The sequence below is a fragment of the Lipotes vexillifer genome, unplaced genomic scaffold, assembly GCF_000442215.2.
Source record: "Lipotes vexillifer unplaced genomic scaffold, Lipotes_vexillifer_v1.1 scaffold557, whole genome shotgun sequence".
Lineage (NCBI taxonomy): Eukaryota > Metazoa > Chordata > Mammalia > Artiodactyla > Lipotidae > Lipotes > Lipotes vexillifer.
Genome location: NW_006789913.1, coordinates 962,030 through 978,668, shown reverse-complemented (window position 1 = coordinate 978,668; position 16,639 = coordinate 962,030). Strand labels below are relative to the sequence as shown.

General features: G+C 44.5%; 2 protein-coding genes across 4 annotated transcripts in view; both read right to left on the bottom strand.

The window, feature by feature from the left end:
- RRM1 (ribonucleotide reductase catalytic subunit M1) overlaps positions 1–11,523 on the bottom strand; it is a 36,087-nt gene extending 24,564 nt beyond the window's left edge. Inside the window, 4 exon segments of the mRNA XM_007472276.1 lie at positions 730–830; positions 2,151–2,328; positions 5,620–5,708; positions 11,301–11,523. Coding sequence (XP_007472338.1) covers positions 730–830; positions 2,151–2,328; positions 5,620–5,708; positions 11,301–11,319 — 387 coding nt within the window. The 5' untranslated portion in view covers positions 11,320–11,523.
- Positions 11,524–13,053: 1,530 nt separating this feature from the next.
- The window catches only part of STIM1 (stromal interaction molecule 1), a 195,510-nt gene continuing 191,924 nt past the window's right edge, over positions 13,054–16,639 (bottom strand). For all 3 annotated transcript variants that reach the window (XM_007463039.1, XM_007463041.1, XM_007463040.1), the window contains one exon: positions 13,054–14,978. In XM_007463039.1, the coding sequence (XP_007463101.1) occupies positions 14,462–14,978 (517 nt within the window). In that variant the 3' untranslated portion in view covers positions 13,054–14,461. The remainder of the gene's footprint in view (positions 14,979–16,639) is intronic.

Sequence of the window (16,639 nt, the reverse complement as noted above, 5' to 3'; positions counted from 1 at the left end):
GTTTCTAATCTGTGCAGATATCCATGGTAAATAAATCCTGTGTGCAAAAGGGCTGGCTGGACCTACCCATCTTTTAACTTCTGTTCTCTGGGATGCAGTTAAGAAAGGGGTTGAAACACAAATGGATAATTTTTAAGTTGCTGAGCAAGAAGATCTTTCAAAATTTTACCTGAACCACCTTTTTGGAAGTCAGTTTAGCAATGTCTACTAAAATTTTAAATGTACATACTCTTTGGCTCAGCAACTCCACTTAAGGGATTTACCTTACCGATACACTCATTTACAAGTAAAGTGCTACCATACAAGGATATTCACTGCAGTGAAAAATGGAAAACAAATATTCATCACTAGAGCAATTCTTACATATATGCATAATGATGATACAGCTATAGAATGGAATTCTATGCAGGTAATTCATAAATGTTAATAAAGAACTATCTCTAAGATATACTAGCAAGTGAAAAAGTAACAGAAAGAATAGTATGCACAGTACACTACCACTAAAAGGAAAAATAAAGGTACACATACGTGTATTATAGAATAGCTCTGGAAAAATACATTTTAAAATGACAAAATGTTGCTGTTTCTAGAGAGGAAAACTAGGATTCAGAGAAGGAGAAAGAATTACTTTTTACCTCTATCTCTTGTAGTGTTTAAATTTTTTAAAATGTGCTTATTTTCTTAAAAAAAAAATCTATAAAAAATTTTTCACCAAAGCATTATACATACATCTTTATTGGCCAAAACAATATCCACTGTTGACTTGGCCACCATGGGAGAGTGTTTGCCATTATGTGGATTTATGTAGTTGAAGAGGTCTTCCATTACATCTAAAAACAAAACAACAGAAAATTAAAATATCAAAATCACTTAACAGCTAATTCAATCTTCAGGTAACAGTTTAAAACAGTGGTTCTCAACCGTTTTTCGTCCCAACCCACCTTAGTACCTAGCACAGAAAGTGCTCAATGAACATACACACGTTTAATAAATAGATAAGGAAATTTATATGTTTATAAGCTAAATAAGGAAAAACAATCTTCCAGAGTTAGAGTGAGCATAGACTCCTGTAGTTTGAAAAAGACTGCCAGATGATTCTGACATATAACCCCATTGAGAATTACTGGTTGAAAATAAAGAAAACCAGAAATTATAACCTCTTCTCAAGTTTTTTTTATCCTAACAAAACAGAAACTCAACTTAAAATTCAAAACCTATCATCCCACAGGCATTTTACTTCTATAAATGCACATTTAGTAATAAGCCCTCTCTCTTCCAGACATCACAGCAGTATTTAGTCCTCTGCATTTATACATATAATACACATATACGCAAAGCTGGCATTCTGACTGAATTTGACTTGAATCCATAGTCAATTTGGGGAGAACTGATATCTTTACAATAAATCTACTGAAGAGGGAGATATAATGTTTAAGTCCCCATATAACAGATCTCGAATTGAAAGCTGAAAGATTTCTACTCTCAGTCTACCAGCTGACTTCTTATATACCACTTTTTATATACCTAACAAATTATTTAACATTCCTTTACCCACATTCCCTGAGCTATAAAATGGGAGTGCTAATGGTGACAAAAGACTGACTGTAACACTTTGTTTAACCCAGAAATTATCAATAAATATTATTCTTTTTTCCAACCACACCACCACCAAGCATCTAAAGATGGGTTTCAAAAAAAAAAGAAACAAAAAGATAAAGGGGCTTCCCTGGTGGCGCAGTGGTTGAGAGTCCACCTGCCGATGCGGGGGACACAGGTTCATGCCCCGGTCCGGGAGGATCCCACATGCCACATAGCGGCTGGGCCCGTGAGCCATGGCCGCTGGGCCTGCGCGTCTGGAGCCTGTGCTCCGCAACGGGAGAGGCCACAGCAGTGAGAGGCCCGCGTACCGCAAAAAAAAAAAAAAAAAAAAAAAAAAAAAGATAAAGAAAAGTATCCATTGACCCTTCCATGCAGCAGGTCAGCAGCATGGAGAAATAGGAAGTTCTAGTCTCCCTCTGCCACTAACCTGCACACTTTGCTTTTTTAAACAAGATGGAACTTCTCTTTTTGACACTCAAGGTTTCATTCTAGTACCCTTATAAATTTTCTGAGAATACTAAATTCTTTCTAACTTTTTCCTCTAGACTCACCACTGAATACTTTCTTTGTTTCTTTGTGCAAGTTAGAGACGGCAATCCTTGCTGCCAGGATGGCATAGTCAGGGTGCTTAGTAGTCAAGGTCGCAGCTGTTTCAGCAGCCAAAGTATCTAGTTCCACAGTAGTGACCCCACTGTATAAGCCCTGGATTACTTTCATGGTGATCTGAGCCTATAAAAGCAAAGTCAAGAATTACTTGTGCTTTCCCAAGAACCAACAGCTTCCTTAAGAGAGCAATGAAGAAAACAATCAATTTATATCAAAATAAAAGACAACTTCCTTTTATGAAAAATTATCTTTCAGAATGGTGGGCTGTGTAAAATTTACTAATGAGAATTCATAAGTCGATAGAGCTGCTAGAAAATGCATACTACATATACAATGAAGAAGTGTGGAACGAAAGAGAGAAAAAGAGAAAGAAAGAAAGCGGGGGAGGAAGGGAGGAAGGGAGGAAGTCAGTTTTAAAATCTAAGTAGAGCTTTTACAGAGATTAACAGTCACACAGGGAAACAGCTGAAAACAGACCAATGATTCTATAATTATTTCCCCATCTTTCATTCAAATTCTCTCTATATAATCAGGGTTCACGCTACATACTTACCCATTTTGCCCCAATTCTACCTAAGGACAAGTACGGGAAAGCAAATGAATCAAACTTTAATCATTCCAATGAAAGGAGATGAAGATATAAGTTAGAGTTGGGGCTGAGTCATCAAATAATTTAATGGCTACTCTTTCTTTAACATTTCACAAATTACAAAATATCTCAACTTTCATGATCTTCTCTGACATTTCACAATTACCTGTGAGATGGGTATATAACTATCACCACTTTACATGAGGAACCAGGTTACTGGGACTTGCACAAGCTTTACTATCTAAGTCTTCTGGCTCCACATCCCATTCAACCTCAATGCATTTCACTGTTTTCAAGACCGTACTGTAAGAGATACCCCTCTTTAAAACACACGATGCTAACATACATATATATGGAATCTAAAAAAAAAATGGTTATGAAGAACCCAGGGTCAGGACAGGAATAAAGACACAGACCTACTAGAGAATGGACTTGAGGACACAGGGAGGGGGAAGGGTAAGCTGGGACAAAGTGAGAGCGTGGCATACACTACCAAATGGTAGTGGTATATACACTACCAAATGTAAAATAGATAGCGTGGTATATACACTACCAAATGTAAAATAGATAGCTAGTGGGAAGCAGCCGCCTAGCACAGGGAGATCAGCTTGGTGCTTTGTGACCACCTAGAGGGGTGGGATAGGGAGGGGGAGGGGGAGGGAAGAGATATGGGGATATATGTATATGTATAGCTGATTCACTTTGTTATAAAGCAGAAACACACCATTGTAAAGCAATTATACTCCAATAAAGATGTTAAAGAATAAATAAATACATAGATAAATAAAACATACAATGCACAAGTCAAGAAAGACAAATTCGGGGCTTCCCTGGTGGCACAGTGGTTGAGAGTCGGCCTGCCGATGCAGGGGACATGGGTTCATGCCCCGGTCCAGGAGGACCCCACATGCCGCAGAGCGGCGGGGCCCGTGAGCCATGGCCACTGAGCCTGCGCGTCCGGAGCCTGTGTTCCGCAACGGGAGAGGCCACAGCAGTGAGAGGCCCACGTACCGCAAAAAAAAAAAAGACAAATTCCAGGTTGTATATATGTATGTGTTTACTGAATCTTAAAAAAAAAAAAAAAAAAAGATTAGGGAATTCCCCAGTGGTCCAGTGGCTGTGTCTCCAAGCTTCCACTGCAGGGGGCACGGGTTCAAACTCTGGTCGGGGAACTAAGATCCCATAAGCCATGCAGCCGCAAAAAAAAAAAAACAGATTAATCCAACAGAAAATGAATGCCATTTCCCAGTTGACGAAAGCATGCCCCCTCAAAAAAAAGTGTGTAATTACTAGTTTAAAATCTATTCCAATTAAATTTCAGATCTAAGCTCAGGTTGCTCCTGATCACTTTCTTCTCAGATCCAACAATTAACTCATGTTCAGTAAAAGAGTAGTGAAGTCTTCTAAAAGATTTCTGGTGCTACATGGCAAGTAATCAGAGCTCAGAATAAAATAACGTCTGTGTGCTAATAACCATGCCAGATCTAAAAACACATAGACTTTTTCAACTAAATCTACCCTAGAAAGCTCGAGTCAGCTCTAGCGCACCTGCACTCTGAAATGTGTGCATGAGGCAATAGAACACCTACGAGTCAAGATACCTAGGTTCTTCTTCCTACACTCCCACTCACTTGTACAAGTCACTCCCCTTCACTCTGGACCTTCCTTATCTATAAAACAAGGAAGATGAAATAAGATGATCTCTCAGGTTTGTTCCAACTCTAATATTGTACTATTCTAATTATTGTCTAGATTTCTAAATGTAAAAGGGAATTTATAATAAGCATATTTTAAAGCTGTATAAAATTATTTTCTTTTGACCATTTTGGTCAATTCAATATTTATTGAGCATCTAATTATATATGTGTTAAGCATTGTGGATATCACAAGAACAAGATACAGGCCTCCCCAGCAATTCTCGGGGAGGACAGAGACATAAAATTAATTTCTATACTAGGTGGTTAATGCTATGAGGCCAGCACAAGTGCTAGAGTAGTACAGATAAAATACCTAAATAAGGATGGGGCAGTATGGGTTTAAAAAAAAGAAGGTTCTTAGAGACTCCTTTTAGTAAGATCATTTTGAAAGCCACATGGAAGATGTATTTGAAGACGCCAAGATGAGAGGAAGACCAGGAGAACACTTCAGAGACCACTACAGATAGCAGTCTAGATAAGGGATGCTGAGGGTCTAGAGTAGAGTTATAGAAAGAGAAAAGCACAGCAACTTGCTTATGAATAGCTGGCTCTCCTTAATTTAAAAGCTGGCCATGAAATCTATTTTATATTACTTTTATATTACTTTAATGTATTCTTTCTACATAGATAACAAAAAAGCAAATTTCCAACCAATTTCTACCCAAATGACCACAACTGCAAAACAAGTTTTTCCACTTATGAATAAAATAATTTACTCAAAGAACTCTGTAATATGAAATGTTAATGTCAAGTTTTCCTCTTTGCTCACTTTTATAGTTCTCTGAAAAGTCAGAACTCACACAGCACAGAACAAGATTTACAAAAAAAGTTTTGTTTTGTTTTGTTTTGTCTGTTTGTTTTATTTTTTTTGCCACGCCACACGGCTTGAGGGATCTTAGTTCCCCGACCAGGGATCAAACCCAGGCCATGGCAGTGAAAGCACCATGTCCTAGCCACTGGACCACTAGGGAATTCCCAGGAAAAAAAAAGTTTTACGCAATAAATTCACATTTGATATCCAAGGCCAAACCGAAATATACAACAAGTGAGTGAAGGGCCAGAGATAAGAGACAAGTAAAAAGAAGCACATGAAGCAAGGAACCCAAGATATAAAGCCTATTTACTTACAGGATCAACAAAGTCCATATTGAGTCCATAACAAAGCTTCTGGATTCGAGATGTAATTTTGTCAAACATAACTCGCTCTTGGCGGCCATCTAAAGAATCAAACCATAAATTCATGTTAGCACTTATTAAGATAGCAATGTCAAAGAATCAAATGTAATCAGCAGGTAAACTTTTTAAATTGGCCAACACGAAATGCAATTTCATAGATGAAAGATTCAGAACCCCAATAGTTCACCGAGAGATTATTTTTTCATCTTCAAAAAGTAGGGATTCTATACTGATTGTTCCCTTACCGTTATACATCAGACGGATTCTTGCAATAAATTTCCCTACCCCACCTTGTCCAAATGACAGGCATAATTATTCTTTAAAACTTAAGTCAAAATCATATCACTACCCACCGCCGCCCAATAGAGGTTTATCATCTCCTTCAGAATCAAGTCAAAATCATTACAACAGTCCACAGAATCCTACACAACCTGCCTTGTGTGCCCCCTTTCCCAAATTCATCTCCTACTCTCCCACCTTCCTCACTCACCATACCCTGGGCAACCCTGGCTCCTTGCTATCTATACCTCTTTTAGGTCTTTGCTCAATGTCACCTTCTCAATAAGGCTTTCCCGGATCACTCTATTTTAAACTGCAATGCCCCAAACACAGCCTTGCTCCTCTTTATGCTCCTTCTATGCTTTATTTTTCTCTATAGCACTTACGGTCATCTGACATACTCTATGTTTTACTTACGTATTTGTTTATTGTATGGCTCTCTGCATCCACTAGAATACAATTTCCAAAAAGAAAAAGATTTTGTCACGGTTTATGTACCAATGTATTCCCCAGTGCCCAGACCAAAGACCAAGGCCTACCACATAGTAGGTACTCCAATATTTATTGAATGCTAAATGATTTATAAACCTGTCTCCATTCTAACATCTTCATGATAAGTTGGGCTTACATACTCTCCTAGAGTAATTAATGATTTTGAATTTACTTCACACCATGTAAAGAAGTACTTCTTTCTATTTGTAAACTCAAAACAATCTTCCAGAGGCAAACCTCTTAGTTTTTATTTTGGAGATATGGAAGCATATACATATGGATCTCATCTAGTTAGTCCTTTTATGGTTTTGGACTTAGATCCTATTGCTCTTTGCTCTTCCTAACAAAAAGTCCTGGCTGGCCCAAGGACTTTCTCAAATGTTTGATAAAGAATAAATAAACAATAAGATACCACTAGTAACCCATCATCAAGAGAACAAGTTAGTTTTTCTTAAACACTGATATATTAACTAAGATAGCCCTTCTCTTTCTGATCACCACTGTGACCTCCTTTTCTAACCAGACTCATATATGCCAGTGTTTAACTCTGGAATACAGTTAATTAGCTGGCCTACACTGGGACTGAGCCCTCAGTGCTCTACCAGCTGGTTAGGCAGACAGGTGACCACAAGGCAATATTAGCAAACTGAGAATATGCAGCTGCCAAATTAATCAGGAAACTGACAGAAAGTACAATGGCAATTGTCTTAATTCATACTGGAAAGTGGAGGCACACTAAGGGGCCGAAGGACCAATGATCCACTGTTCTCTAGCCTATCATTCCTCTTGGTCATTTTTTTCAACCCACATGTTGATTTTATCATATCACCAATCCCTGCTTATATTATTCTCTCAAACAAGGCCTTCCTTAATTTGGTACCACATCTCCACTGTTCCTTGTGAAATAGCCTACGTCCCAACAGGGCCTCCCATTCCCACATCCATATCACTGCTTATACCTTCCTCTGCCTAAAATTCCCTCTTCCACCTTTCCATACGACTAACTCCAACTCACTATTCAACTCTCACCACATCCATGAAACCTGCCCCAACAACTGTAACCCACATTGACCTCTTCTTCCTGTGAAATCCTCTAGAACACTAATTGTTTGATTTCCTCTTGGGTGTAAGCTGTCTTTTTTAATTCCTCTCTCTTCAGGAAGACTTTGCTAATACTGTAAGACCAAGGATGTGCCTCTTCTACAAGATATGAACTTTCTATTCCCTCTACCTGCAACGTTCAGCCCACGGACCTTCACATAGCTGGCTCTTAGTATTATTCAGGGCTCAGCTCAAATGTCAGCTCCCTCCCTGAGGATACAAACCAAGATTACTTTCTCATTCATCTTTATCACATTACCCTGTTTTACTACCATCATCTCACTAACCACTATCTGGAATTAACTGATTCTTACATGTTTACTTGTTTCTTATATACACTTAACTACTGTCACTCACCACAGAATGTAAACTCCAATGAGAAAAGGGATTTAGCTTGTTTTGTTCACTGCTGAATCCCCAGTACCTAAAACAGTTCCTGGCATAAAGAGATGCCGAATATAGTCAGCCCTCTGTATCCATGGGTTCCACATGAACAGATTCAACCAACCGTGGATCATGTACAATTTATGATCCGCAGTCGGTTGGAGCCCTGGATGGGGAACTGGAACTCACAGATGCAAAACCCACCGAGGCCGAGGGACTACTATGGGACTTGAGCATACACGGATTTTGCTATCCACAGCAGGTCCTGGAACCAAATGCCCATGGATACTGAGGAATGACTGTAAATACCTTCTGAATAATTGAATGAATGGGCTTCTATATCCTACACTTTACCTATTAGAATATTGAACATATTTTATTATATTATTGTTCTTGTCTATCTTTCTCAATTGATTGTAAAGATTTTTGAAAACAAGACCTATGTCTGCCTACTCACCACTGTAACCTCAGTGCCCAGCACAGTATCCACACAGATCTGTAAAATACAGTAACACAGTGGGCTGTAAAGGGAATTAGAAAGGATGGGAGGGAGGAAGGGAGAAGAGAGGGAGGGATAGACAAAGGATATGGAATAGAAGAGATTATCAGAGGTCAAACAGATGCTTTAAAAGGTGTTATTTTGCAAACTTTTGTTTCAGTTTTATGTAAATACTTACATATACATGTGTGTGTACTCAGTCATGATGTAAAATGCAAAGTTTTGAAAACACTATACTAAAGTCCAAAGCACACTTTTCAACTCAGCTACACTGCATTTGTTCCATTGGTTCTCAACTTTTTTTTAACCTTAATCTCCTTGAGCAATACGATACTGTCCCACCAAGAAAAATAGCCCAAGACAGCAGATGAGAAAAACTCATCTACTATTCCCTTCGGTTATCTAACAATTTTCATATGGATTATTCCTGCATCCCTAACAGCCCTAAGATCATGGAAGATGGAGATGCCTTCTCCCTCTATTATTTCCCTCATAGTGCTTAGCAAGATATTAGCACATTCAGTAAGTAATACTTTAGGTAGGCTGCTAGTTGCCCTCCTGAATAATCACATTAAGATTAACAAAACCTACAAGAGTTAGTCTGCTACTATACTATCATGCCCAAAAACGTGGGTGGTGGAGGTGTGTGTGTCTAGGAACAGAAAACTTTGTATGTGTGTCCTGACTCTATGATGCAGTGTAAGAAGGGAGAGGAGACAGAGGCTGGATGCCAGGGGTATGGTTTAGAGTCTAGGCGTGTCTGGGTCTCCCTCAGCCCCCATCCCACCCCTGCTTGCTCCCCAGGGCAATTCTGGAGGCACCAGTCACAGAGCCCCGGTTCCTGGAGCAGCTGCAGGAGCTGGATGCCAAGGCAGCTGCAGTCCGAGAGCAGGAGGCTAGGGGCACAGCGGCCTGTGCAGACGTCCGAGGCGTGCTCGACCGGCGCCCAAAAAGGGGGGGGGGGGGGGTGGATACCCTAAGCAAATTAAAGATCAAAAATAAAATAAAGAAACAAATCTAAGTACAACGTTGTATATTAACAAGTCTTTACAGATGAACCAGTTTGCGAGGCAGAAATAGAGACGCAGATGTAGGGAATAAACCTATGGACAACAAGGGAGGAAAGCGCTGGGGGGCAGGGGTGTGGGTGTGTGAATTGGGAGAATGGGATTGACATATATACACTAATATGTATAAAACAGATAACTAATAAAAAAAAGAAAAGAAAAGAAAAAACAAGCGTGGCAGAGTCTAGCAGCAAACCATATGGATCACATTATGTTCTCTGAAGGAATAAGAAGCAAAATAAGACCTGCCTTTTGTTTGTTGTAGACAGTACTTTTTAAACCACAGTATTTGAAAGTGGACCCAAAAGGTTAAAAATGCAACACAGAGGTGTTACCCACTCCAGAGATCTAAGTCCACATGTTTTCAATTCATCTGTTACAGATTTATCCTAAGGGCTCCTCATACTTACATACCTTTTTCTAAAGGTCTAAAAACTGAATGCTCCTCTCTCACTCACAGGTATGGACCAATAAAAGTGCACTATGTATTTTGGTCTTTGGTCTCATCAGCTAAAACGGGAGACTTGGGAAATTCAGAGAATGATGTTCTAAAGATACTGATGCCAGGAAGGGCCACCACTGTCCACCTCTCCATCTCTCAGCTGTACGCCACCTAGTTACAAACAAATCAACTACCTGCCTACTCACAACACTCATCATATCCTATATTTTAAAATAATTATTCTCATCCACTCATGAATGAGCATCTATATTCATGGCAGGTCCTGTGCTAAGTGTGGGCATAAAGTCCTCATCTTTGAAACACTCACAGCCTAGTGGACAAAACAATCAGTCAACCAGTGTTCACTAAGTGCCTACAATTTTGAAATAACTTCTTTGCTTCAACAGAGGCAAGTAGAGTCGACTCAAAACTTGTTCGTACCTGTCCCATATGGTTCTCTGTTAAGAGTATGTTTTGCTCTTGTTTTTCCAACCTGATTAAACCTTTTCCGGAGGCAAGTCTGTCTCCTCTTATAATTAATTTCACAGAATCAAGCAAAGGACTGACACAAAGGAAGGTACTCAGCAAGCCTAACGGGAAATAAGTGTTTAGGAAGAACACAAGTCCCTGGCCCTTCCCGGTCCCCCACGCTGCCAGAAGATGTCTAGGCCACCCTACTCTAATTCCATATCTCTTCCCATCAAGGGTAAGGCCAGCCAGTCCCGATCCCAAACTCCTCTGGGACCACCCGTGGGGCAAAGGGCAACACATCCCTCACGAAGGGCAAACTCCGTGGAGATGTCTGTATCTGAGCCTGACGTTTTTCACCCCACAAACGAGATCAGGAAGCTGCTAGGTGACCGTGCAGGGTGCAGAGCCCCTGCTTCACTAGCTCTCCCCCCCGTGCCTAGGACAGGTGACCAAGCCTTTCAAATAAAACTCTGTTGTTCGCTATAAGTTCGAAGGCTGGCCTCACCAGCATCTAACCGGGTGACCGTGCAGTCTCCGCACCTCTCTCTGCACTTCAGTATCTTCACCCGCGAAGCGGACTCAATAACCCCTACCTCAGGGGCTCCCGGTGAGGAATCAAGTACCGCCTGCAAAGAGCTGTGCGCGCACAGCTACTATTCGCTAAAGGGAAGGTGTTACTCTTTAGACATGCGGCCGGATGGCAGAGCCAAGGGGCGCAGACTAAAGGCCAGAGGGGGGTTGGGGACAGACTGACGAAAGGGCAGGAGGCCGAGAAGGTGACAGGGCGGGAAGCTGCCGCCGGCAGCGCGGGAAGCAGCGGAGGCGGGCGGGCGCGGCTAACTGCTAGGGCTGCGGCAGCCCGCTTACCTCACCCACCGCCCCCTCCCCGGCCTCTCACCTCGCTTGATAACATGCATCGCAGCTAGTGGCTGAGGCGCCGAGGGATGCGAGACGCGGCTGCAGCTCTGAGGCTCCGGCGGGATCGAGAAGGTGGCAGAGCGCGGAAGGTCAGGCTCGAGGGGCTGCTCGGGTGCAGGGCCTGAAGTGAACGCCAGAGCGCACTTTCCCTCCACTGAGCAAGGCAAGGCAATCCGAATCCTCTTCCCGCTCCCGCCAACCGCAACGCAAAAGCTGCGCGACAGAGCTCGCAGGACGTTACGCGACGCTGCCAGCGCCGCGCCCGGTGGGCAGGCCTAGCGTAGCAGAGGGTCGACCTCGCCCCGCAGCCGCCATGTTGAGTGTGGGCAGGGCCCAGGCGACGGCGCCTCTCCCACGGCCGTGTCGGGTGTGGGCGCGCCCGGCGGGAACGCCGCTCTTCGGCCGCCATGTTGGGTGTGGGCAAAGCCCTATCTGGGGCCCCGCGGCCTGACGTAGCGCGCAGAGCCAGGCCAGGCGTGGCTCTGCCTGTCTTGCTGGCGGGCCCCGCAGAAGTCAGGGCGGTTCGAGTATTTTTGAAATAGCAAAACCCCAACCCTCCGCTTTTTCTTGTCTTAAAGACTGTTACGTGATAATAACCCAAGACTGCCGTCCGAGCTGAGCTCTAGCCTGAGATCCGCAGCCGGAGGCTGGGAGCCCCAGGGCCCTTCGGGCGGCCTGAAATCTCGCACTCAAGTCAGGTTGGAAGAGAGCCTTGCTAGGCCAAGGGCCTTTGGAGTTTATCTAGACGGAAATGGGAACGAGCCCTGGCAGAGTTTTGAGCAGGGCAGGGCTGTGATCCATTTGCTTTTAGAATTATCCAGTGGATGTGGCTCGTGGAGGTAGAATGGACAGGACTTGGTTACCGAATGTGGGGAGTCAGAATAGGTGAGACATGACTCACAAGGCTGGTGTAGAAGCTTCTGATTTGGGCTAGGCAGACTGATTTTTATGATATCTCACGTGGCATCCCCTCCCTAAAACCTTTCACTGGTTCCTTACTGCCCTCAAGGTGGTACCTCAAAGATACTGGTTCCAGACAACTGCAATATAGCAAATATCACAGTAAAGCAAGTCACACCAACTCTTTAGTTTCCCGGTGCATATAAAAGTTATATTTACACTATACTGTAGTCTATTAAGTGTGCAATAGCATTATGTCTATTAAAAAATGTACATACCTTAATAAAAAATACTTTGTTGCTAAAAAATGTTAACCACCATCTAAGCCTTCAGGAAGTGGTAATCTTTTGGCTGGTGGAGGGTTTGAAATATTGCAAGAATTACCAAATGTGACACAGAGACGTGAAGCAAGCAAATGCTGTTAGAAGAATGGTGCTGATAAGACTTGGCTTGCCACAAATCTTCAATCTGTAAAAAACGCAATACTCGCGAAGTGCAATAAAATGAGTTATGCCTGTAATTCTAACAGTCACAGGTGATAAGTGAAGCCATACGATAGATAGGGTCAGATGGCCTAGAGATAGGGTTGCCAGATTTAGCTAATAAAAATGTATCCCCAATATTTCATGGGACATAATTATACTAAAAATTTATTTGTTTGTCTAATACTCAAATACTGTATCCTGTATTTCATCTGGTAACCCTACCCAGAGAGCTTTTGGGAATGTGTATGAGAGTTTCACTTTCCCTTGGCAGCGGAGAAATGTCTCTTCATCCTGTCTGCTGTGCCACAAAGAGCACAGAGAACGCAAGGAGAGTCAGTCAAAGCCAGCAGAGGTTAAAATCTCCTACATGCTTTATTGGACTTCAAAGAGTCTTATGAAATAACACAGAAAAACCCATGTGAGGGTGTCCAGGGGGTACAAGGCAGTCTGCAGCCTAGCACCCTCCCAAGACCAGCCCCAGGTGCCCCCACCCCAGGCCCAAAATAGGATCCCAGAGTAAAGATACGGCAGGGAGTGGGGCAGAGGGAAAATACCTTTACAGCCATTGCAAAAACAGGGAAGGGAGAGAGTTGTCTAGAGGGTGGGAAGGGCGGGGGAGTGGTCACACAGCCACCTTGACCTACACCATCTTCCTTAGCCACCCCCTTCCCTAAACCGGCTGTGTCCTTGAGCCTCTGGCCCAGGCTATGCAGTAACATGAAAATGGGGTCTGACAGGGCAAGTATGCGGTGCAGGCACTTGGGAAATTCAGGAGATTTCATTTTTCAACTTTAAACTGTCTTTTGTTTCAAATGTGACAACATCCTGCCCAACAGCTCCAAGGCCCCATTAGAGCCCTGTATCATAGCTGAGGCTCCCATAGCCACGGGAGCCCACTGTCCTGAGCCTCAGGAGTAATGAGGCTTGGGGAGCATTTGGGCAGCACCTCTTATAGACAAACCCTCCTGCAGGGTGGGGGAGCGGGGATAAGAGAGAGGCAGGTATGGGTGAGAGAAGAGAGAAAAGGTGACTGCCTTGTAGCCCACATCTCTGGCTTCCACTCATCCTCCAACTAGGAGAAGTCTCTTCTGATCTATCCCCTAGCCTAGCCTCTCTTCAGAACTCTAGTGGCTTGTTCTCTGGGAGTTGGTTTCGCTCCCCCATGGACCCCTGGAGGCCTCAGTGAGCTCCAGGCCGAGGTTCCCTCTGGCCCACCACACTCCCAGAGAGCAAACTGCAAATATTAGGTCCTAGGCCCCAGTCTGGGGCAAACAGAACCATGGTCGGTGGGGTGGAAGAGATCTGAGGCACAGGTGTCAGAAGTTACTGCCCCTTTCTTCCCCCCTAGCCTCTAGGGGAAGTTGGGGAGTGGTGGTGGGGGAGGAGCCCAAAAGCAGGAGACAGAGAGAAACAAGAAACCAAACCTCAAAACTGGGACAGCAGAGACAGAAGCTGGACCCCAGAGGTGGACTGAGAGCTGAGGGGGCAGCAACTAAGACATGCACTGAAGTGGAGAGGGAGTGACAGCAGCAGCCCATGGTTGGGAGGGAGGCAGGGCAGGCAGGCCATGGTGGTCAGTTAATAAATAATGTTGAAGGACCCAAGGATACGGGGGGCAAGTATGTACAGGGCCCAGGCCCCAGGGCCAGCCCCTCCCATGCCCCATGCTGGGGGCCAGGTATCTTGGAAGGGAGGGAAGGGGAGGCAGAAGACCAGGTGAGGACAAGCTGTCCCACAACTGCCACCCTCATCCTGCCTACTTCTTAAGAGGCTTCTTAAAGATTTTGAGGGGAAACTTCTTCCGGCCTGGGCTGGAGTCTGTCTCCTCACCAATGGAGCCATTATCCTCCTCAGCCACGGCCTTCTTGCCAGCCAGGTGGGGAATACGTGTATTTCGGCTAGCCTGCAGGGCTCTGCTGTCCCCAGCTGGAGACGGTGTGTCTGGGTCTGGGGAACTGGGGCTGTGAGAACGGGAAGAATCCAAATGTGGAGAACCACTAGGTGGGGCTGGGGAGCTCAGCTCCATCAGGCTGTGGGCCTTGTCCAGCCCGTGGTTCAGTGCCAGCAGTGCCTTCTTGGCCAGGGCAGGGCTGTCAGGCAGTTTCTCCACCAGAGAGGCGGGATGGACCCCCTCAATCAGCCGGTGGCTGCCGTTGGAAGTCACGGCACTGAGAGCCTCATCTGCAGCACGGACCATCTGAGGAGGCTTGAGGACCAGACGCTGGCGGTCACTCATGTGGAGGGAGGACTCCGAATCGGAATGGGTCAAATCCCTGTAAGACAGGTCAGAGAGGAAGAAAGGGACGCATAGAGGATGGGGGGGCAGGGGGGAATTTGAAGAGGAGACAGGAGCCAAGAGAGAAGACAAGGGCAGGGTAGGAAAATGGGGATGGAGAGAGGGGCAGGAGAGATAAAATAGGGTGAATAGCAGGTGGGAAAGAGGGAAGAATGAGAAACAGAGGGAAGTTGAGCAGGCCATAAGCACAGGATAAGAGAGAAGGAAGGAATAGGGAATAAGGATAGATTGGAGAAGAGATAAGGAGAAAAGAGTAAAATTGGGGAGGAAGAAAAGCAAAAGGAGAAGCAGGTAGAAATAAGGAGGACCAAGGGGAGAGAAGAAAAGAAAGAGGGAAAAGTGATGGAGAGAGAAGAGACAGACAAGAATCAAAAACAAATGTCATTATACCATTATCTTTCTGGCAAAGGGCTTTCTAAGGCCTGCGCCCCACCCCTGATGAATGGCCAGGCCCTAAACTGGTGCAACCATGGGCTTCAATGCCACAGGCATCCTCCTCAATAAAACCTCTGCTTCCATAGCTGGCTAGATTTCTTACAACTGCACCCTAAGCTAACACAGAACCCGTATATTTCTCTGAGTCACCATTTTCCATGCCTCCCTCCCCCATTTACTCCTGTCACACCCTGGGACACATCCAGTCTGGGCCAGGCCCCAAGGAACAGGGCACATGCAATAAGTGAGCCTGACCCAGCCTGGGGAGAAAAAGGTTAGAACAGCCTTGCAAACAATCCCTCACCCACCCCAAAAGGCCAAGATGCTGCCTCTTCCAACCCTCTGTCAGGATTCAAAGGAGGTCACAGAGAAGTGTTTCAGCATTCAAACCAAAGCTGGCTGACAGCAAGAAGGCTGGGGTCTTTTTCAGAGCTCTGCAGACGGGGAGAACGAAGGGAGGCATAGAAAGACAGGACATTGGCCTTTAAGGAGCAGTGGTTCAGAAGAGCTGCATGCTGGAAGTCCTAAGGTGTAATTCAATTTCCATCTCTGCCTGAGGCTTGCTGTGTGACCTTGGACAAGTCATCTAAACTTGCTGGTCCTCAATTTTGGCCAAATGAAGATAACACCAATTCAATTATCTTGCAAGACTGTTTGGAGGCCCAAATATGTTGGCAAAGCACTTGAAAATGTAGAAAGTATTGTGGGAATGAAGATGATGAGGCCAGTCAAGCAGGAAGACCCTTCCGTGGGCCAGTCACAAGAGGTTTCTTTGCAAGGCTGAGCTACGGGGACACAGTACTGCACACTGGACATGCACACACAGAGGCAGTCCTGGATAGTCGAGACGCTTTAAGGGGCTGGCTGTTCCTAAGAAGACCACGAACTAATTCTGGACGCCACACCTCCTGCCTCTATAGACAAGAGGGTAGATATGGGAGTTCCCCTGCCAATCCCGTAACCCTCCTTCTCCTTTCCCAGAGGCCTGAGAACCCATGGCAGAGGCAGAGGAGAGGGCTAAGGGAAATGTTTAAACATCCAAGTCAGGAAACCAAAGGGAAAGGGTGATGAGTGGGACAGGAGAGCACAGCAGGACCCGGAAAGGAGGCTGTGGGTGGAAAAATTAGGGAGGGCACCAGGCTCCAAAAACAGGCAAAAGCAGGAGGTTGGCTAATCGTTATTATAGGTTTAATTCTCAGCAGG